This window comes from Pristis pectinata, chromosome 10 (assembly GCF_009764475.1).
Source record: "Pristis pectinata isolate sPriPec2 chromosome 10, sPriPec2.1.pri, whole genome shotgun sequence".
NCBI lineage: Eukaryota > Metazoa > Chordata > Chondrichthyes > Rhinopristiformes > Pristidae > Pristis > Pristis pectinata.
The window spans coordinates 19,259,004-19,281,792 of record NC_067414.1 but is presented as its reverse complement, the minus strand read 5'-3'; the positions used below and the strand labels follow the sequence as shown (position 1 = coordinate 19,281,792).

Sequence of the window (22,789 nt, the reverse complement as noted above, 5' to 3'; positions counted from 1 at the left end):
ACCCTTCCCTCCAATATAGCCCTCCATTTATCTATCATTCATGTGGCTATCTAAGAGTCTCTTAAATGTCCCCAATGTATCTGTCCCCACAACCTCTGCCGGCACTGCGTTCCACGCATCCACCACTCTCTCTGTAAAAAGCTTGCCTCTGACATCCTCCTTACACCTTCCTCCAATCACCTTAAAATTATGTCCCCTCATGTTAGCCATTTTTGCCCTGGGAAAAAGTCTCTGACTGTCCACTCGATCTATGCCTCTTATTACCTTGAAGACCTCTATCAAGTCACCTCTCATCCTCCTCCTCTCCAAAAGAAAAGCCCTAGCTCACTCAACCTATCCTCATAAGACATGCTCTCCAATCCAGACAACATCCTGGTAAATCTCCTCTGCACCCTCTCTAAAGCTTCCACATCCTTCCTATAATTGGTATTGGTATTGGTTTAGAACTGAACACAATACTCCAAGTAGTTTGTTTGGTCATGAGACCCATGTGAGAAAACTATCAGGAGCAATCGATTACATGCTCTCCAAGTCTGATTGGCTCATTTGGGGTTTGAGGAACCCCATCGTTATTAAGGATTGTGTGACAAAGAAGGAATATAGAGATCTTCAGCAGTAATAACCCAGGAACAACTATCACCAAAGGAAGGCCCTGGGTTTGGAACTAAGAGAAGACTATAACCCATCGAAGGAAGCCTGGCCAATTCATCTTGCACAGGCAGTATCTGAGTCCAAGTCATGAGTTTTGTGATTTATTATGTATTGAGTAGCAAGCTAGGAGAGCAAGTTAAATGACAGGTCATTGAGAGTTATAAGGATTAGTTGAATGCCTGTATACTTTAAGTGATCTGAGTATTAATAAAGATCGATATGTGGTAAACTTTAGTTTGAGTGTTTTCTTTGTCCCCCAATTCAGCTGACTCTCTGTAGAGGCAGAGGGGTGACACCTCTGTGCACTGGAGATTAATTGATGTTACTGATGGCTCTCTAGTGATTATCTGCCCTGTTCCAATTTTCCAACACATAGAGTTTAACCTGCTGTGCACCCTTTATTTCATCCACTTCATTCTCCTGAAATGACAGAACTTGACATTACAATACCCATCTTTATACTCATAGCCTAAACCTTTGGGCAAAGTCAAAATGCCATACATAAGGGGATCTGAAATCCCATTTGATAAACTGTAATTTCAAATTTGCTTCAACATAATACAACTGACTTCTTTAGACAGCATGAGGCAGAAATTTGTTTTTGGTCACCATTGCTGAAGGGCAGGTCACCAGCTCTACTTTCCCTCCTGAGATTTAGTTAACAGAACTGAATATAAGAAGAAGAGTAGATAACACCATGGTTCTTGTTTAGTGTTACTGAAAAGGCTTCATGTCTACCCCCAAGTCCAGATCTCTCTTCTTCCCCATGTCTATTTTAGGCAGGCTGACTCAAAGCATGAGAACCTTCTTGACAGTTGCAGAAAATTGTGAACAATAATGTTGTTGCTTATTCTAAAATACTATCACAATAATTATGTGGATAAATATTGCCATTCATTCTGAAAATAAAGTTTCTGGCAGTTTTCAATTAGACCTCAAGTCCAACAGTACAAGCATGGCCAGAGATCTGGAAGGTTCGATCAGCCTCTTAAATTTCTGCTGTGCCTATTCTGCTCTCTGTTTCCACCAGTAATGAAGTCAACAACATTTTCTGTTTGAACTGAGCTATATGTGGAATGGAAAACTGGTCACTAAAATTATATGACATAACCTTCTACTAACACAGCTGTCTATCATAAGGGAATTATTAAGTCTATAGTTGGTAGAAGCTCAGAGGATGCCCATGAGAGTTTAGGAAAACCTGGATTAAAGGTCTTATGGGGGATTTAATATAATAAACCACTGAAAGCAGATTAGACAAAGAATCTCAAAAGTCCTCAGTGTCAAATTGGCAGAGAGAGCCAATTGCTGCCACCTCAGACACGCGGGGAACTAGGAAAAGACATTACATGTGATGGAACATTTTTAGCAGAGATGACTCCAGCAGGTTCAATATGAGCACCTGTACAATCTAACAAGAACTTTCTCTTGCTGTACACAGGAAAAGGAGAGCATCGAGTGTTTAACGGGAAATTTCTGATTGACATTCCAACAACTGTACTAGACATTGATGAGACTGCATTTGGAGTACTGTGCGCAGTTCTGGTCACCATACTGCAGGAAGGATGTGATTAAGCTGGAGAGGGTGCAGAAAAGATTCACAAGTGTGGTACCAGAACTGGAGAGCTTGAGTTATAAGGAGAGACTGGATTGGCTGGGACTGTCTATCCTGCCTCTATCACCTCCCCAGCAGCTCATTCCAGACATTCTTTGTGTGAGAAATTTACCCCTCATAGTGGTGCAAGTGTACACTCTTGTAAAGATGAGGCTAGAAATTCTGCACTGGCAGTCAGTGGAGTCCTCAAACCAGTGGGTGTTGGTGATTTCTCAACAAGTGGGTTGTGAGAGCTTTTCACATTTCTGACTCTCCTGATTTGCTTGCAGCCTTTGATGCTGAAGCATTAATGCTGCAGCCTGTTTAACTCTGTTAAAGTTACCGGGCAAAGTATCGGAATGGGGATTTCGTAAAATGTTCAGGAAAAATTTGGCAGACTACAGAACAGCAGGGAGACAGCAGAGTCTGATACAAGCGAACAGAAGCAGCAGAGGCTGGTACAAGACAAGGAGAGGGCAGAGGGTGGGACAAGACAACGAGGGCAGAGGGTGGGACATGACAAGGAGGCAGCAGAGGGTCGTCATTTCATCAGAGGAATGTCACAGGGTGCATCTGTCAGATTCTAGCCATTAAAATTTTCCTTTATATTTGAGCAAATCTTAAAGATATAAAGAACTTCAACAGTATAACGAATTTGTAAGCCAATAAAAGCATTAAAGTGCAAAGGTTGTGTCTTCACTGAACATAATGATGGTGTGATGTGTGTGTTACGGACTCAGTGAATGTCCCTTTAAAATAGAGAGTGTGTGTGTATTTGTGTGTGTGGAGTGCTTATGTCAATAGAAGATAAAGGACGTAATGACGTTGTAGAAGAAGAAGAAGAGAGAGAGAGAAGGGAGAGAGACACCAGCCTGCTAGTGTTCTCTATCGATGGATGAGAAACAATAACTGTGTCTGCCACTGAAATCCATGTATGGAAGTTGGAAGTAATCCGGTGGAGTTCACTTTGTTGCTGACCTGTAGAAGGAAACAGGTATTTGTGTGGACGACCACGATTCGGATGCTTTTCGGGGTGAGGAAGTCACTACCGAGTAAACACTGAAGTGTCGTTTGGGTTCCATCGTGGAACATTTGGATTTCGTAATTACTCTCTCTATGTTCTCTACATCTACGTCTTATCTTCAGATAACGGTGGTTGTTGAAGAAGCCCTTGCTCATGTTTCACCTTATGGCTTGCGGAACTGAACTTTAAGAACCATTCCTGAACTTGGAGTTGGGACTTTGTCACACACACACACACACACACACACACACACACACACACACGAAGAGTTTAGTTTCGGGGTTAACGTTCAAGGTTTAACATTTTTGAATTCTAACATACTAACATTTTTTTACTTTTATTTTTCGTATTACCATAAGTAGTGATTAATAAAATATTTTTTAACACTGAATCATGCTCGGTGTGTTTCTTTTGTTGCTGGTTCGTGACACAGGGTGCATCTGTCAGATTCTAGCCATTAAAATTTGCCTTTATATTTGAGCAAATCTTAAAAATATAAAAAACTTCAACAGTATAACGTATTTGCAAGCCAATAAAAGCATTAAAGTGCAAAGGTCGTGTCTTCACTGAACATAATGATGGTGTGATGTGTGCATGCCGATGTAATGTATGATCTCCATTGTTGTGCTGCTTTATTTACATATTATTCCTAAAGTGCATCACTGCTATTGCTTTACTCCTTGTAATGTGCTCACTGTTGGAATGTAGGCAATGTGTCAGGTAATTTATACAAGGCAAGATTCCACAAGCAACGAATGAATACATGATATATTAACCTGTTGCTTCATAAATTAATGTTGACCTGGGACATCAGAGCTCTCAGCTCTACAAGTGATTCCAGAAACATTATTACATACATCCAAACAGACAGCAAGAGCCGGAAGGTAATAGCTCACATGACTTTAGAACTCATCACAGACTTCACAGACTTTGTCCAAACTTCAAAAAGCAAGAGCTGAAGCCAGAGGCGAGGTGAGAGTGGCTGCCCTTCACTTCTGAATGGCATTTAGCTGACTGCAGTATCAAAGGGCTCCAGTAAATCTGGATGGCTGTGGTTATGAGAAATTGATCATTACAGTCCCAGGTCATCCCTGCAGGAGTCCCTCAAGGGTAGTGGCATGGACCCAAACATCATCAGCTGCTTCATCAATGACTTTCCTTCCATCACAAGGTCAGAAGCAGGGATGTTCACTGATAATTGCACAATGTTCAATTCTACTCACAACTCCTCAGCAAATGAAGCAGCCCACACCTGTATGGAGCAAGACTTAATAATCAGGCATGGGCTAGAAAGCGGCAAGGAACATTTGTGGCACTCAAATGCTAGGCAATAATCATTTACAATAAGAGAGACTATAACAAACCAACCCTGAGAATCAATGGCATTACTATCCCAGGGCTCACCATTCACCAGAAACACAACTAGGCCAGCATAAATGCCATGGTGACAAGAGCTTGTTAAAGGCTGGGCATCCTGTGGTGAGTGACTCACCTCTGGTACCCCAGAGCCTATCCACCAGTTACAAGTCAGGGGTGTGAGGGAAGACTTTCCACTTGCTTGGGCGAGTGCAGCTCCAAAACCTCACAAGAAATCTGCTACTTTGTAAGACAAAGCAGCCCAAATGAATGGTATATCATCACCCACCCTAAGCAATCATTCCCTCCACCTCCAGCGCACAGTGCCTACAGTGTCTGTCACCTGCAAAATACACTGTAGTTACTCAGCCAGCCTACTTCAACATCACTCTCACAAACCCATGACCTCTACTAATGAGAAGGACCACATGGAACACGACCATCTGCAGGCTCCCCTCCAAACCACACACCATCCTGACTTGGAAACATATTGTTGGGTCGAAATCCTCAAACTCCCCTCCCAAAAGCATCTTTGGACTGTGGTGGTTAAAGAATTGTAGCTCAGCACCACCTCCTCATGGACAATAAGTAATGGCCAATACTTGCTGGCCTTGCCAGTGACATACACATCATGCAAATAAAAAGCAGCTCTTTCTTAACACCACCCTTAAGGATGACAATGGGTTCTGCACTCTTGTTGAACCCTCTGCCTTCTGACTCAGATACAAGAACACTGCCAACATAGGTGCAGGCAATTCACACACCTGCTGGTGTGATCATGCAGATGGCAATAGATGTGGAGATTTCCTGAGGGATGTCAGTAGTTTCCTTGGTGACTGAACCGCCAACTTCAATGTAGGAGACCCCCAGATGGAGAGCAGGTTGCAGGACATCATTCCTTCCCTTCTGCTGTCCTGGAGTGGTAGGCGAGGGTCTGGCTAGGGTTTGAAAACTACCCAATTGCTGCTATGGTTATGTTACCTTGCCTCTGATGGAAGATGTAACCTTACAATCAGCCACAATCCATACAATAATGAAGTGTCCACACAGGAAATCTAAAGCATCCTCAAAACCACCTAGAGTCATTACAGTACTACAGCACAGAAACAAGCCCTTTGGCTCATCTAGTCGAGGCCAACCTGACCTCCTGCCTAGTCCCATCTATCACACCTGGGACCATATCCCTCCAAACCCCTCCCATCCATGTACCTACCCAAACCTCTCTTAAATGTTAAAATTGAACCCACATCCACCAGTTCCACTGGCAGCTCGCTCCACACTCGCATCACCCTCTGAGTGAAGAAGTTCCCCCAACAGATTCTCCTTATATATTTCACCCTAAACCTATGACCTCTAGTTCTAGTCTCACCCAACCTGAGGGGAAAAAGCCTGCATGCATTCACCCTATCTATACCCCTCATAATTTTGTATACCTCTAAGATCTTCCCTCATTCTCCTGTGCTCCAGGGAATAAAGTCCTAATCTATTCAACCTTTCCCTATAACTCAGGTCCTCAAGTCCCGGCAACATTTTTGTAAATCTTCTCTGCACTCTTTCAAGCTTATTGATATCTTTCCTGTAGGTAGGTGACCAGAACTGCACACAATACTCCAAATTTGGCCTCACCAACATCTTGAACAACTTCAACATAACATCCCAACTCCTGTACTCAATGCCTTGATTTATGAAGGTTAAAGTGCCAAAAGCTCTCTTTACGACCCTATCTACCTGTGACACCACTTTCAAGGAACTATGGATCTGTATTTCCTGGTCCCTTTGTTCTACCACACACCTCAGAGCCCTACCATTCACTGTGTAAGTCCTAACCTGGTTTGTTCTCCCAAAGTGCAACACCTCACACTTGTCTGCATTAAATTCCATCTGCCATTTTTCAGCCCATTTTCCTAGCTGGTCAAGATCACGCTACAAGCTTTCATAGCCTTCCTCACTGTCCACTACGCCCCCATTCTTGGTGTCATCTGCAAATTTGCTGATCCATTTTACCACATTATCATCTAAATCATTAATACAAGACGATAAACAACAACAGACCGAGCACCAATCCCTGCAGCACACAACTAGACACAGGCTGTGATTATTTTCATGGCGATGTGTGTTTCCTTTGCTGTAAGAAGCCCAAAGACTATGGTGTAATTTTGGTGGAACCAGAGTGCCCCTGGGCCTCTGAATCACCCACGTGCAGTTCCCTCAGACTGAAGCAGCCTGTTACCACAGTGCTACGCCCGGAACTAAATGCTCAGCAGTGGAGAGTTGCTTCGATGTACTTCCCTCTGCCCTCTTGATGCAAACAAGGAACATCTGGACAGCATCATCGGGACCAAGATGCCCAAGATGGAATTATCCTATCGTTGAGCAGCACAGATCACTTCTGCGGCACATGCTGGGCTAAATCTTTATCTTCAATGTGTGACAGCAATCTGGTGAAATGTTTGACTGCCCATTAGAGAAGCCATCTAGTTATCATTACACAGAAAGCACTGGTGTAAAAATGGAATCCTTTACTGGGCAGATATGCTTCTCCCCAGTTCACTGCCACATAAATTGGACAGAAACAAACTCCTCTACAATTCCTCTCCCAAATCTGACATAGTCTACAGGGCACCTACTTCTGGGGTAGAAACACTGAGTCCAGTGGAGGAGACTTGGAGACCTTTGACCTTCTCCTGTAATACCCATAACAAGGGACAAGAAAGAGGACATAAAATGCTGATAATCAGATGTGTCAACATCTTTACTGGTTTATATTTGATGAGAAAACATGCAGAAAGATCAGAACTATACAAACCTCCAGCATGTTCCTCTACTCCATTCACACTAGCTACAGCTCCATTAGAACCTGCTGGCAACTGGCAAGGTGTTAAACCTTGGATCTGTTTTACCTGTCTCTATAGCTGTCTCTTGGCAGAAAGAGGCAATATGGATTAAATGTCACAATTCTAGAGGGTGTGCTGGAACAGAGGAACCTGGGTGTATACTTGGATACACCCATGAGAGAGGCAGGATGTGATGAAAGAGTACAAAAACAGTGGAGCTATGCTGAAGCCGTAAACACCACTAGTTAGGCCAAAGCTGGAATGTTGCGTCTAACTCTAAGGATGCAATGGTCATAGAGGGGCAGGAACAAGGGCTTTCAGTTGTGATGTTAACTGGCGGTGTTCTCTTTGGAGCAAAGGTAAGTTAGAGGAGGTGTAATGAACGTGCACAAGAACATGACTGGTTTAGAGAGGATAGATGTTCTCCTTACTGGATGATTACAGGACAAGGGGACACAGACTTGAAGTGTGGCAAAAGATACAGAGGGTTGCGAGAAATTTCTTTTAAAATACAGAGACATTTGTGATCTGGAACTCACTGTCTGTAGAGCTGGTGGAAACCAAGTTGGGGCTTTGAAAGTGGAATTGGACAGATACTTGTGGGAAAGTAAAGTAATTCCTCCAGGGCCATGGAGGAAAAGAGGGTGAAGAGGACCCCAGATAGTTTCCTCCGCAATGACTGTCAGGCCCTCAGTGGGCTGAAGGCCTCTTCTTTGCTGTGAAGAATCTATGATTCCATTAAGGAAAGATAAAGAAAGGTGATACAATTAATAAATGACTACTGACTGCTGAGTATCTTAGACAGTGATAGTTTCAATGGCTTTGTAAATTGATAGCCTACCACAGCATGAGGCTCTTTATCTGTATAAAGTGCGGTAGAATGAGAGCTGATAGAGTGCGCTGTAATTGTTTAAATGGAATACAGGGATCTTAAATGGTTCTGCACTGCATTTTTCTAATTTCTCCTTTCTTTGGTCCTAGTTAATAAATATCTTCATTTTTATATCTTCTTGTATTTTAGATGCAGCAGGTTGCTGAATGATTTTGGACAAGGTAGGGTGATGTAGTCAAGTGAATTGTTCAAATACCTGTAATTTATTTTGATTCCCAGCAGCACCAATGCCCATTTGTGTCAGCCACCACAGGCCTCATCCTTAACTTCATTCCTCCCTTGAATTTTCCTTCTTCAAAGCTAATATATTCTTCTAGATATTCTTCCAACATTTCCAGCGTGTGACCCCTCACTCTCCTGCCTTGACATCTGTCTACATTTCCCGCTTGCCTCAGGAAAGCAGCCAACATAATCAAAGATCTGTCCTATCTGGTCAATCTCTTTTCTCCCCCCTTCCATTGGGCAGAAGAGACAAAAGTTTGTAAACACGTACCACCAGGCTAAAGGACTTTATCTGTAACTGTTGCACTATATTCTGCATTCTTTTATTGCTTTTCCCTTTGAACTACCTTAATGTATTTATGTTCAGGAATGATCTGTATGGATGGCATGCAAAACTAATTTTTTCCATTGTATCTCAGTACATGACAATAATTAACTGATTACCAATTACATTTCTAATGGCCTGTCCTTCCATTCTGCTGTATCCTTATTATCTCATACTGTGGTTTACCAATGCTGGTCATAAATATCTCTCTATAAGTCTTGTTCCTCCAGCATCTCTACACGTCACGGTTAAACTGAACAGGTGACTGCTACGCTAGTTCACTGTCTTCAAACCCCATGCATCCCCATGAGTTTGCAGGAAATATGGAGTACAATCGTATGTTCCTGTGGATTATAGAGGTGGGCATAAAATTGAATTTTCATTTAAAACATTAACTGTAATTTCATCCAAAAATGTTGCAATATTTTTGTGCAGATTGCTAAGTATCTAGGTATCTTCCACAAACTGTGAAAGTATTATTAACAATTCTTGCACAAGATGCAATTAAGTATTCAAATACTTCCTATGCACTATAAAAACTTGCACATGATTTAATAGAGTGTAAACATAGCCTAAGTCTTCTGCCCTCCCCACTGCTCGTTGACTGCCTACCATTAATCCTGCTCTTAAATGGAGTGGGTCCACTGGGGTGAATTCCCTCAGCCTAGTTAGTTGGTGAGGCCCAGCACAGCTCTAAACATGACTCAGCCAATATAGCCCAGCACAACCCAGGGTTCAGCCCAGCACAGCTTCACCCAGCCCAGCAGACCTCCACTAAGCCCAAGTCAGTACATTCTATCCCAGTGCCACTCACAGCTCAGCCATGGGACCAATGTAGCCCAGTCCAGCCCTGCATAGGGCCTAGCACAGACCAGGGTTCAGCCCAGCACAGCTCAACGCAGACCAGCCCAGAACAAGGTCCCGTACTGCACAGGGACTTTCTGATGCTAAGTGAAAGCCCTACCCACAGGTCACTGCCCAGAGTTACCCGCTGTCAAAAAGTCAAACAGACTGACGTTCACAAGCAATTAAAATATACATACCATCAAAATCTTTAAATATGTAAAAGCAGAAACAAGGAAAAACACAGCAGCAATGAAATTCATTTAAATCAATTCAATTAACATTTTAAGAAGGTACATTACCACCTACTTACCCTTCTTCACTGCAGCATTTGCTCTTCACTTAGGCAGGGATCACAATCACAATTCCCCATCTAGGTGCTGAAAACCTATGGAAGTGCACACTCCACCACTGGATTCCATGAGGAGACAATGCTGGAGTGCAGTCAGGAACTCCCAGTGCTTGGCTGTGCAGAGGTTCAAGACCTGCACCTTTGTGTAAGATTCCCAAACATCCATAGACTCACAGAGGTAAACACCAGCAGTTCGGCAATGAACTGCAGACAGCTCCATACAATATCCCCATAATCCATAGGCAGGCAATATAAAGGTAGCTTGTACATGCTAAAATCACATAAGTATCTTGTATAAATTGTAGCACTGGATGTTTGAATGTCTTGTACAAATGTTAACATAGAACATTAAACCGTTCTCTATAATTTGTAACATATATGGTTGTAACCTTTTCCCACCACATATTCTCTTGACTGGGAAGAAGCCTGCTCAAATGCGAGGCGGCCAGTAACCTACAAGGACGCAGTCTTAATCCAGAACTTGTTCTCTGGGGATAGGAGGGAGCAATGGGGGCCAGGCCCATTCAGGGTCTATGCTAAGGACCAACACTGGGCATGGTCGTAAAGAAGTAATTCATGATGGAGTCCAGGAACTTGCCTGGGCTGAGAATCCCACCTTTGACCACACCACTCCTTGTACTGTACTGCACTGGTGCTCTTGTTTGCGTTGAGCTCGGCAGACAGTTAGAGGCTCTTCATTTGGCCCACAGGAAACCACCAGGCATGACTCAGACCTGAATTTTTGAATTTTCTGCCTTCCTTGAGCTATGACAGGGCCGTGCTTGAAAAGCAAAGAATTATTACCCCCAGGGTCTTCTGCCATCTTCAATTCATCCTCCTTATCAATTTAATTACATTCAGAAAATCCGTGATAACCTACTCCAACAATAATCCAGCACTTGTCACCCGATCTGTTTAATCCACTGCCTATTTTAGAAGAGCCTGTGAACTTCTATAGGCAATTTAAATTGGTAATAGTTAATGAATTCATATCACATTCCTTCCCTCCATTTTTGAAGTGATACTATTACAAATAAAGGGGATAAATAGAGACAACATTCTAGAATAGGGGAAATGTTGTTTGTTAGTTCTGGCAAAAGTTATATAAAGGTTTACAGTTTACTTGGTTGGTTCTTTCCTCCTGAGACCTCCACCGAATATGATAGAGCTTGCATTGCATTGAAATTTAACTTACATGATATGACACAACACATCATCAGCTGCAAACAAACAAGTCAAACAATCCATCTCGACAGAAGTGCATCACGCGGACTTAACCAAAGTACATTTTTCTATGTTGTTCCGATGCAGACCTACTAACCTCTAAAGAACTCATGGACACTGTTGAACCTGTTTCACTCCTTGATAATGCAGTGCTATTTTCATCAAGTTCTGAAACAATGAAGTTCTTCACAGTTGACCGCGATTCATATGGTATATTCTGTTTGTGTTCTTGTGTGGTGAGATGTTGATCTAAATTGAAACTGATGTGATCCATCACAGGTGCACTTGTATTAAATTCAGGATTAACCTTAAAATGCATTAACCTATCATGTGGCATGCCTTCCATGCTGATATTTAATTTGCTTTCATCTTTAATGATAGGTTGGACATTTGCTGAGCCTCTTGGCATTACAATGTAGTCACTCTCCATCATCCTCTCTTGGGCCTGAGCCAACTCAGCGTCCCCAGCTCTGAGATTGTCATCAGTGCATAAATAAACTGTCCGCCGCAGTTCACTGTTGTCCTTCTTTATACACTGCTCAGTTAACTCATTCATTCCGATTGGCACATGCATAGTTGGTGGCTGTTGTATCAAAACCTTGGAAATCATATTTCCTGGGAGAGTTGAAAAATTCACGCTTTTGGGGTTGATCCCTTTCTCCTCTTCATCATCATTCAGAGAGATCCTTGACAGCGTGCCTGTAATGGTAGCAGCTCGGCAGCCCCCTATATCCTTGTGAAGGACTGTGGGTTGAAGAATCATTAGTTAGAATTGAAAATTCAACAGCTGCTAAATTTTTCTAATTGACCTTGTGCTTTTGGTCAAATAAATTAAACATTCTGTCACATTGTGTTTCATTTTATTTCACCATTTGGTATTTTCCTTCATTGAAGGTAATGTGTTCAACCTAATGATTGTTAATACTTTATTGTAATCTCATAATTAGAATGTAACTGTGCCATTTACATGGCTTGTTTTTGCAATTACAACATGGGAAAATGGGGATTGATGGCTGGAAAGAAGACCAGATCTACCTAGTGGTCACATTAATCAATGATGTTTGATATAATGCTTTATGTGTTAATGCTCGAGGTGAATTAAGATGGACCACATTTATTTAAAGTACCACTCTCCTAGAATTAATTGTTTAACAGCCAGTAGTCAAGAGCACAAGTAACACAGAACAGGTTGACAAAACAAGAAACTGAAAGGGTGTTGTAGGTTGAACATAAAAGGCAAGTGAAGTTCGTAGACTGATACCGCCACACTACACCTTACTTCTCCATAAAGCCCTTTTACAAGGTTTTTTATGGTTAAAATTCAACTGTGCAGGTACAATGGGTTGGTACAGGTCTGACACTAATTCCATAAAGTGGAGACACAAGAGACTGCAGATGTGTTTGGCCTCGCCCTGTATGTCCTCTGCCTCCTCCACTGCCAGGGTGAGACCAAACGCAAACTGGTGGAACAGCACCTCAAATCCCTCCGAGGTAGTCTACAACCCAATGGTATGAACATTGAATTCTCCAATTTAAGGTTACTTGCACCCCCTCTGTTCCTTTCTCTCTCCAGCTGATCCACCCAGGACCTCTCAGATACTCTGTTGTTTTCAAAACCATCCCCCAAGCCCCCCTTAAATGTTTTCTTTCCCTGCCTCACCTGGTTCCATCTACCTGTCACCCCCACACTGGGTCCCCATCCCCTCCCATTTGTCTGCCATCCCTCCCTGAGTATGTCCAGCATTTTCTGTTTTGATTCCTTTTTCATCCACCTTTCTCCTCACCTGAAAACTGTGCAACCACCAATGCTGTTGCCATTCCTGTCATTATTTAAACCATGTTTTGGTAATGACCATAACATACCTCCATGTATTTACCTTCTCCACTAGACTCCTTGTACGGTAATGTTTACTGCTAAGCAGAGCCAAACCTTTTTGGTTTTTTTCAACCTTTGTTTCCTCTGTTGTTTAAGCTAGACCTTGCCAAGCTAGTTTACTCACTCCAACAGCACCAGCTGCAAGAATGCTGGTCCCAGCAACCCATTTCACATATTCAGGTCTTCCAGAATCACCATATACCCCAGGAATGTAAAGCCCTCATTCCTGCTCCCTCTCCAGCAAGACTTTCCTCTGCACTATCCTCCCTTTTCTGTGCAATGCCAGATGTAATCTTGCTTTATGAGCTTTCCTAGCTCTCCACAATGAACCTTCAGGACTTCATCTGCCTATCGATAAGGACCTTGAGCTTTTACTGTTCACCCTCACCCTCCAGAGTGTTCTGCAACAGTTTTAGTGACCCTGACACCAAGGAGACATGAATCCATTGGCGAATTACAAAAACTCCCATCTGCCTCCCAACTATGGAATCTCCCAACACTATTGCTTTCTTGTCCTTCTTTCTCCACTCTATACAGCTATCTGTGGTGTATATTCTTGCAAATGGAGCTATTGTCCTTACTAGTATTTACATCATTTGTTAAGTCAGATGCACAACTTGCCTGGCCCTCCTCATTTTTCCAGTGGTCACCCATTCCCTCTCTGGCTATACCCTAAGGTAGTTATAGTTGTCCAAAGTCAGTCATCGCAGCCCCAGGACAACACTGCAGGAGTTCCTCGGGTAGTATCGTAGGCCTGAACATCTTCAACTCATTCTCCCTCCTTCAGAAATGTGAACGTTCACTGATTAATTCAAAGTTATTTGTTCCAGTTTCAAGTCTTCAGAAAACAACTCCATCCACTCCTGCAATGCAACAAGGCCTAACTTGTGGGCTGCTAAGTGGCAAGTCACATTTGTACCCCACAAGTGTCTGACACGGATCATCTCTAACAAGAGAGAGCTTAACTATCTAATCTTGACATTCAATGGTGTTACCATCACTGAGCTCCACACCATCAATATTCTGACTGTCTCCATTGACCAAAACTCAACTGGACCAGCCACATAAATGCCATCACTGTAAGGGAAGATCAGAGGCTGAGCATCCTGCAGAATAATTCACAACTCAACTCTCCAAAATCTTTCCAATATCTACCGGGCACAAATCAGGAACACAGTACACCAGTCTCCACATTCCTAAGTGAATATAAGCTTTAATAAGTCAGGAAGCCTGAGACTGCTCAAAACAAAACAGTGCACTTGACAGGCAGCTCATCCACTAACCTAAATATTCGGCTCCTCCAGCGTCAACATTACTGTGGCTGCAGAATATGCCATCTCCCAAATGCACTGCAGCAACTCTCCAAGGCATCTCTGAGAGAACACGTTAAGCTTGCATCCTCTACTTCCAAAAGAACATTAGCAAGAGTATCGGAAAGCTAAAGTTTGGAAATCCTCCTCTCTTACACTTGGAAATATATCACAGTTCCTTCCTTGTCACTAGATCTAAATCCTGGAGCTCAGTATTGTGGAAGTACTTTCACTGCACTATTAAGAAGATGGTTCACTGCTACTGTCTCAAGGACAATTAAGGATGGGCAATAATTATTGGGCTTGCCAGACCAAATGATTATAAAGAGTATGAACATCTGTGAAATTTCTGGTACATATCACCATGGCCATATCTGATTATATAAGATGTGTTTTTGAAACAGCTGTAGTTAACAGTGAACCTAATATTAAACAACGGAGGCTTTATATCCTTATTGAATTTCAAAATTGTCTTGAGAGCCCAGCTGCACATTTGGCAGTTTGTTTGATCTCTAGATAAGGAAAGGATTCAATGTGGATGCTAACTCATCCTTTGAAGGACGATGGGCATTTTATTTGTAAACCTTCCAAGCTGTGTGTTTCAAAATATGAGTTTTTTGCTGAATGTCTAAACCATCAAGGGGACTGAAAAAGATCATCAACTATGAGAACTGATTTCAATCACTTAAACAAATATTCTGTTCATATGTTGTTTAGCATTCTGTTAAAACGGGTATCATCTCAGCTGGTGACCTTTTAAAAAAAAGTTCAACTAATCAATGAGCCTGCTTCAACATCAAAGCCATATGTATGGATTATTTTTGTTTCATGTGACAAGAAGGCCCTGTTTAAATGAATCTTAGTTGTGAATGAATTTCGATAATAACTTTACCCTGAATGTAACAATCAGAAAGTGCGATATTTAATTCCTCCTGGAGCGAAGAAAAGCTTGTGCTTACTTGTTCTCCTGTGTGCAACTGCGTAACTAAAAGGCAACTGTTGATCCCACCATCTCATGTACAGCACAGGCAGGCCACATGACCCCTCGAGCCTGCTTTACCATTTAGTAAGATCATGGTTGACCAGATTTTGCCCTCAGCTCCACACTCCTGCCTGTCCTCTACAACAAAAGTCCTAAAACAATGGTCCAAAAATCTAATTTGACTTCAATACTTGCAATAACTCAGCTTCCACAGTCCTCTGGAGTAGAGTTGCAGGTTTCCATTCCAAGCAGGCAGAGTCTCATGAATGAGAACCTGCATATCAATACAAGTTAAAAAGTATTGGGCAAGACCAATATAGGACAGTAAGAAAGCAGATAATTGAGATTAGCATATTGTTAATATTAAAAGGAAGTATTGTCTGAATCAATGGAGCCAAACCTGAATTCATTCCAGTAGAGTCATGAGGAATGAATAAATGTATTGTCAGTGGAAAATAATTCATCTAAAAATATTAATAAAGTTAACACGAGGGCTCCTCAGTTCTTATGAGGGATAAAAATCAGAATTGAACTTTTTGGAAAATTTAATAAATGCAATTTGTGCTTGAGAATATGTATATATAAAAACTGGAATGCTTTAAAGAGGAACTAATTAACTGGTATATTTTATTATCCTATTACCACTCTGAGCTCGCTCTATTTCATGTATTGAATTACAAGGCCTTTCTAACCCAAAGTCCCTCCTAAAATAGGATGCTGGCTTCGATTCATTGGTTAGCTTGAAACTCACTGTGGATGTTGGCCCAGTTGTTGTTAGCAGTTCCACAAGGAACTACGGGCATTGCTCAGTGAAGTGCCGGGATCCCTGTACAAACGTGGAAACCCCGAACTTCCTGGCCAAACTCTGCTGGCACTTCCCGGCTGGGGATCTGCTCTTGGATCCTGTGCCAAGTCGACAGGGATCATAAAATTGCAGGGAAGGAAGAGAAAAATATGGTAGGATACATTTTTTAATTTAATGTTTTAAATTTATTTTTAAAAAATTATTAGTTTTATTAACCAAAATCTTTTAATGAATTGCTTCATTTTTAACAGTTTTTAGATGTTTGAGAAACCTTGACAGCTTTGATTGCTGGCAAGCCTAGAGATATATTTTTTCCAAGTGTCCAAGGTTTCCAGTTGAGTTGGTGGGCAGGGATTGCACCAGCCCATGGGGCTCAAACATCCCACCAGCCATTCACCAGCTGCCTATCTGAGAGTATCTGTCACAATACACAGCACTCAGCACATCCTTTGCAATCTTGCTGAACCTCTGAGAGAATGGCCTGCCCTTGCGTGAGGTAATTCATACCTGAGCAGAAACAGGCTACTTCACAGGCAATTGCCTCACACACAAATTCTCTATTATTTTTCCCAAAGCAAGATGTGTGCTATATGTGTTTAAAAAAAAGTAATTACATGAAAAGTAATTGCATGTAAATCACTATTTACATCAATCAGTCTTTATATAGCGTGTTACACCAAAATCCCATGGAACTACAAGTCTGATCTATCTACAAGAATGCCATGGATGTTCTCAGCTTGATAGTCACTAATTCCCAAGGAAGGTGTTGAGAAGAGCTGTTAGCAAGGACAGGAAACCAGGAGAGAGGAGTCAAGGACAGAATTCTTGACTCCCCTCTCCCGTGTTTGTATTCAGCAAGTGCTCATAAGGTGTGTGCTTGTGAAACCACCAATGCCAGAAAGGTGTTGGCACCCCATTGCTGACAACATCTTCCCACGACAACCTATTTATGTTGGCTGCAAAGTTGCTCCAAGTTTGACCTTTGACACCTTGTCCATCAACCCACCACCCAACATTCCATGCCCACAATTTGAAAATATGCTAAGAAAGTAGGGAATGTAGATGGAAACAAGTGAAAGGCTACTTTAAAATATATTTAAAAATGCATGGACAGAGGACCATTCTACTTGGTTGTAACTCAGTCTGATTTTTGAGGCCGACCTCTACTTATACGCCCAGAACTCTGGCTGGATATAAATAATGTTTGATGACATTATGAGCTTACAGTATCATAATAACTATACCCCCACATATGACATAAATGTACAACCCTTCTGATACTCCATTCAACATGAAAGGGATTCCCCTAAGGGCCCAACAGCATAAGCACCCATGGGTGAAAGTAATTTATATTGTTACCAGTATGGTTGTGGTGGTGAACACAGCCTTGTTTACCCATTGTACTGAACATTTCCACCACATCCTTACTGTTACAGTGCAATACCCTGTGCCAGTTTACGTTCACATTACAAACACTTTTATTAGATGAATAGCCGTTCCTTTCTGTTATCTATCTATCTACCTATCAATTATCTGCTTGCTTGCCTTCCTGCCCGCCATCATACATTACAAACAGGACAGCCGTCATCCTGTAACCCTCACACAGCACACATTCTTTTCAAGTTGAAACATTTTAGCAACATTAAGTGTGCTGCCAGAGAGGGAGACATACAGAATAGTTCTGTATCTCCCGGTGTTCTAATCAACTGGACTTTATATTGGCAGGAAATGTTTTTATGAAAGGAGTCGTTCAAGGACACAAGAAGATAAGAATTGGAGCAGACCAAGTAGGCCACCTGGCCCCTCAAGCCTGTCCTGCCATTCAACGTGATCACGGCTGATCTGCCCCAGGTCTCAACTTCTCCTCTGTGCTGGTTCCCCATAGTCCTCAACTCCTCGTCCTTTCAAAAATGTATCTACCTCCTCTTTAAATATTTCTGATGATCTAGCCTCCACAACCCTCTGGGGTAGAGATTTCCAGAGATTTGTCACCTTTCTATCATCTTAATTTTTTCAACTCAAGTGATGATAGGACTTTTGTTTTTACTGATTATGTGCCACCAGCCCCACGGTTTATTCATTGACCATGGATTTGAGAATTAATAGACCATGGGCAGTGCATGTGCAATTCTAATATGCTGGTGAGCAAACTTTGTGGCATAAGAGGAACTAGAAAGTAAAATATTAAAATTAAAGACAGTTCCACTCTGGTCCCTGACCCAAGTCCAAGATCTCATTTCTTCCAGGGTCTTTTTCAGCCAGAGGTTTCCTGCCAAGAGCTCAGCTGCACTGAAAAGTCTCAGCACAGCTGGATCGCTGAAGTGGGACTTCCTGCCAATGCAAAGGCTGGAAGATTTCTCCTCCAATGCCAGAGTGAGCGATTTGGGAGAGGCTGCCTCATGGCTCCAATGATCCGAGTTCAACTGCGACCTCCGGTGCTGTCGACGTAGAGTTTGCACATTCTTACTGTGACTGCATGGGTTTCTGGGTTCTCAGGTTTCCTCCCACATTCCAAAGGTGTGTGAGTTGGTAGGTTAATTAGCCACTGTAAATTACCCCTAGGTGAGTGGTAGAATCTAGAGGGTTGTCGGGAACGTGAGGAGTATAAAATGGGGATTAAATAGAATTCATGTAAATAGGTTCTTGATGGACAGCACAGACTTGGTGGGGTGAAGGGCCAGTCTTGTGCTGTTTGACTCTGGGCTCAGCTGTGTGGGGAAAATGAGTGTAGGTGCTGTCTGTGCCAGTAAAATCTGGGCCAAAAGCTAATGCCAAGTGAGCCGTGTTTTGAACTCTACTAAAAACCTTACAAATGGGCACTGAATTTTATTTACCACTGCTCCTTTCATGGGTGGCCTGTATGTTTGTATAATCACATTCCACTGAAAAAGATACTGTGCAAGCTTCCAAAATGTTATCCAGGATGAGGGACTTCAATAATGAGTTGAGACTTGGAACTGTTCTTTTTGGTAAACCTTAGAAAGGTTTTAAAGATGATAAGAAGTTTTGTTAGAGCGGCTGACACTACTCCCTCTAGGGAATGGGTCAACAACAAATGGTCATAAGAGCACTGACAAAATGGATAGATGGTACAGGAGAAGGATATCTTCTTGTTCAGGGAATTTTCTGGATCAGGGATGCTCCAACAGGAAAAGGTGCGGTAAGCTGATTCTTTAGATTATTTTTTTTTAACACGGAGTTGCACTTGACCACAGATAAGCAGACAAAAATCAAGCTAATGGTATGATTCCAGCAGCTAGCAGGGGCATGATGGGCAGGGTCACCTCCTTCTGTACTGTATGCTTCTGAGATTTTAAGGACGTTGAATCCGCCAACTAATTTAATAAAGGTGAGAGCCTGGGGATTGCTTAGAAGCTTGAGGGATGCATTAATAATTCTCATTATAATGGCTGGAACACTTATGATCTCCATCAGTGTAGTGGGAACTACACTCCAGGTAGTGGGAAATAATTACTATTATAGATATGTCATAAGGAAGGGACAAGGTGAGATAATTTATTCACATGTGATATTCTGACACTAATGTTCAAGGAAAAATAAACTGCCTACTATGATACCACTATTCCCGGTCAGAATGGAGATGGTTGGGTAATACCCCATTCTCTGTACCTGGAGCTAAAACACTGCGAATGTGTAGGATTGATTTTATGTAAATACTTACTATCCACTCACTGTATTTTTCTGAAGTTATTAATTCACTATGCTTCACCTTTTTTGTTAAACTTGTAGCCAAATGTGGGCATCACTGGCAAGCCCATCATTCACTGCCTATCCCTAATGCATTTTGCTGAATAGACAATTGTACTTATATTGGGAGAGTCTGCTTTATTTTCAATCATGAGTTCTGTTTGCTAGAATTTGCAGAAAGCATCTTAAACAGACTCATTGGACTCTTGCAAATAGACTGCTATTTCCAACATCCCTTTAATGTGGCGGATTACACACTGGAGTAAGCACTGTTTGGAAAGACGAAGTAATACAAACCTACGGAATGGAACATTGCATGAGGTTCCAAGGGGTAAAGCTTCCGCTGATAACTTTAAACAAACAGTTAGCATTGGCAAGTATTAAAATTTTTAAAGAATAAAATTATCGGACCAAATCAATTTTATCCCTTAGGCATTTATTGAATGTTTAAGTTGTAGGTTTACTGCAATTGTTTACTACAAGTTATTTTGTTTAGTAAAAACTGTACTTTTGAATGTTACTTTTAAGATTGTTCCAGGATATAGTCTCTAGGTGCATCGTGACATTTTATAATCTAATTTTAACATCTCTGGGGACATAAAAATGTTAACATCCTCTGTGGATAGGCAGCACTGTGTGTTCTCTCCTACATTGTGTAAACCACAGGATCTGGCTAATTAGCCAGCAGCAGATAATCCAAAACTATGCAAACTAACTCACAGGACCGTGTCTCTGAAGCTTCTGAGGGATGGGTGGGTGGTGTGTTGCAGTATGTAAAAATAATGTTATATATTAAGAATAAAGAATCTACCAAGTGGGTAATCTTCACTCCACAACCTTCTCACCTTTATAGGAGCAAAATATGCTAATGCACTTCCTGGAAAATGTAATGGGTCAACGTCTGGTAAGTGAGATCAGGACTGGTCACCATAACTTGCTAAAAGTAATAGGTTTGAAGGAGCATCTAATAGGAGCAGATTTAGGTGGAGATGTTGCGGGAATGTTTTTCAGACATATGGACCTGGGGTAATGAAAAGAACTCCAGATGATCAAGAGGCCAAAATTAGAGGATTAATGTTAAATCAAAGTGTTGTAGTCCTAGTGGAGACCACAAGAGGCAGAGAGGGATGGGCCTTGGGGAAAGGTGAAAATAAGAAATCAAGGGAAGTCGGGAGAACACACACCAGTCCTCATTGAGGGGTCAGCAGTGGGAAGGATGAGCAGCTTCAAGTTCCTGGGCATCAACATCTCAGGCGAACTATCCTGGGCCCAACACATTGATGCAATCACAAAGAAGGCTCAACTTCATTAAGAGTTTGAGGAGATGTGGTATGTCACCAAAGACTCTTACAAATTTCTACGGATGTACAGTGGAGAGCATCCTGACTGGCTGTATCACAGCCTGGTATGGAGCCTCCAATGCACAGGATTGCAAGAGGCTGTAGAGGGTTATAGACTCACCCAGCTCCATCAAGGACACAACCCTCCCCACCATTGAGGACATCTTCAAGAGGTGGTGCCTCAAGAAGGTAGTACCTATTATTAAGGACCTTCACCATCCGGGACATGCCTTCTTCTCGTTACTCCCATCAAGGAGGTGGTACAGGAGCCTGAAGACCCAAACTCAATGATACAGGAATAGCTTCTTCCCCTCCGCCATCAGATTTCTGAATGATCCATGAACACTACCTCATTATTCCTTTTTTTCACTATTTATTTATTTTTGTAATTTATAGTAATTTTATGTCTTTGCACTGTACTGCTGCCGCAAAACAACAAATTTCATGTCATATGTCAATGACAATTAAACCTGATTCTGATAAGAACCCATTGGATTGGAGCTAGAAGTTGCCACAGTGGCATGAAGTTATGTATCTACCCACACATGGCCCACTGCGGTAACCGTCAGAACCAACAGGTCAAAGGCATCTTCAGTAAATATATGAAGCTTGTTTGGTCATTCATTTGGTTCTATTCCATTGTTGTGGCTCCAATGATTCTAATCTTCTGAACTGAGAATCCCACAGTGTAACATCACATCTCATTCTTATAAACAGGAATGAGCAAAGGGTTAGTGATATCCAGCATTAGGAAGAAGTTACTATTGAGTCATTCAGCACATAAACAGGCCTTTCTGCCCATCATGTCCATGCCAACCATCAATTATCGGTATTAATTTACCAGCACTTGGTCCGTAGCCTTGGTGATTCAAGTGCCTGTCCAGATACTTCATAAATGTTGTGAAAGTACCTGCCTTCACCACACCCTCAGGCAGTGCATTCCAGATTCCAATCCCCACTAAACTTCTTACCCCTTAACCTAAGCATGTGTCCTCTAGCTTTAGACACCTCTGCTATGGGGAAAAATTTCTTGCTATCTACCCTCTCTATGCCTCTCCTTCCTGTAGTGTGGTGACTAGAACTGTACATAGTACTCCAGCTGTGGCCGAACCAATGTCTTATAAAGTTGTGCCATAACTCACTGCTCTTATGTGCTATGCTTTGGCTAATGAAGGCAAGCACCCTATAAGTCTTCTTTACCACCTTGTGCATGCTGCCAATTTCAGGGATCCTTGGACTTTATTCCTCAATAGTCCCGAGTGCCCTCCATTCATGGTGAGTGTCCTACCCCTATCAGACCTCCAAAAGTGCATCATCCCATACTTATCGAGATTAAATTCCATCTGCCACTGCTCTGCCCATCTTACCAACTGATTAATATTGTCCTGTAGCCTAAGACTACCCTCTTCACTTCATTTTCTTGCTATCTGTAAACTTACTAATCATATCTC

The 22,789-nt window shown here is 42.0% G+C and overlaps 1 protein-coding gene across 1 annotated transcript in view; it reads right to left on the bottom strand.

Annotated features, from left to right (window-relative positions):
- LOC127575107 (adhesion G protein-coupled receptor B3-like) overlaps positions 1–22,789 on the bottom strand; it is a 609,306-nt gene that overhangs the window by 12,773 nt on the left and 573,744 nt on the right. Inside the window, 1 exon segment of the mRNA XM_052024767.1 lies at positions 11,415–12,061. Within this exon segment, the coding sequence (XP_051880727.1) occupies positions 11,415–12,061 (647 nt within the window).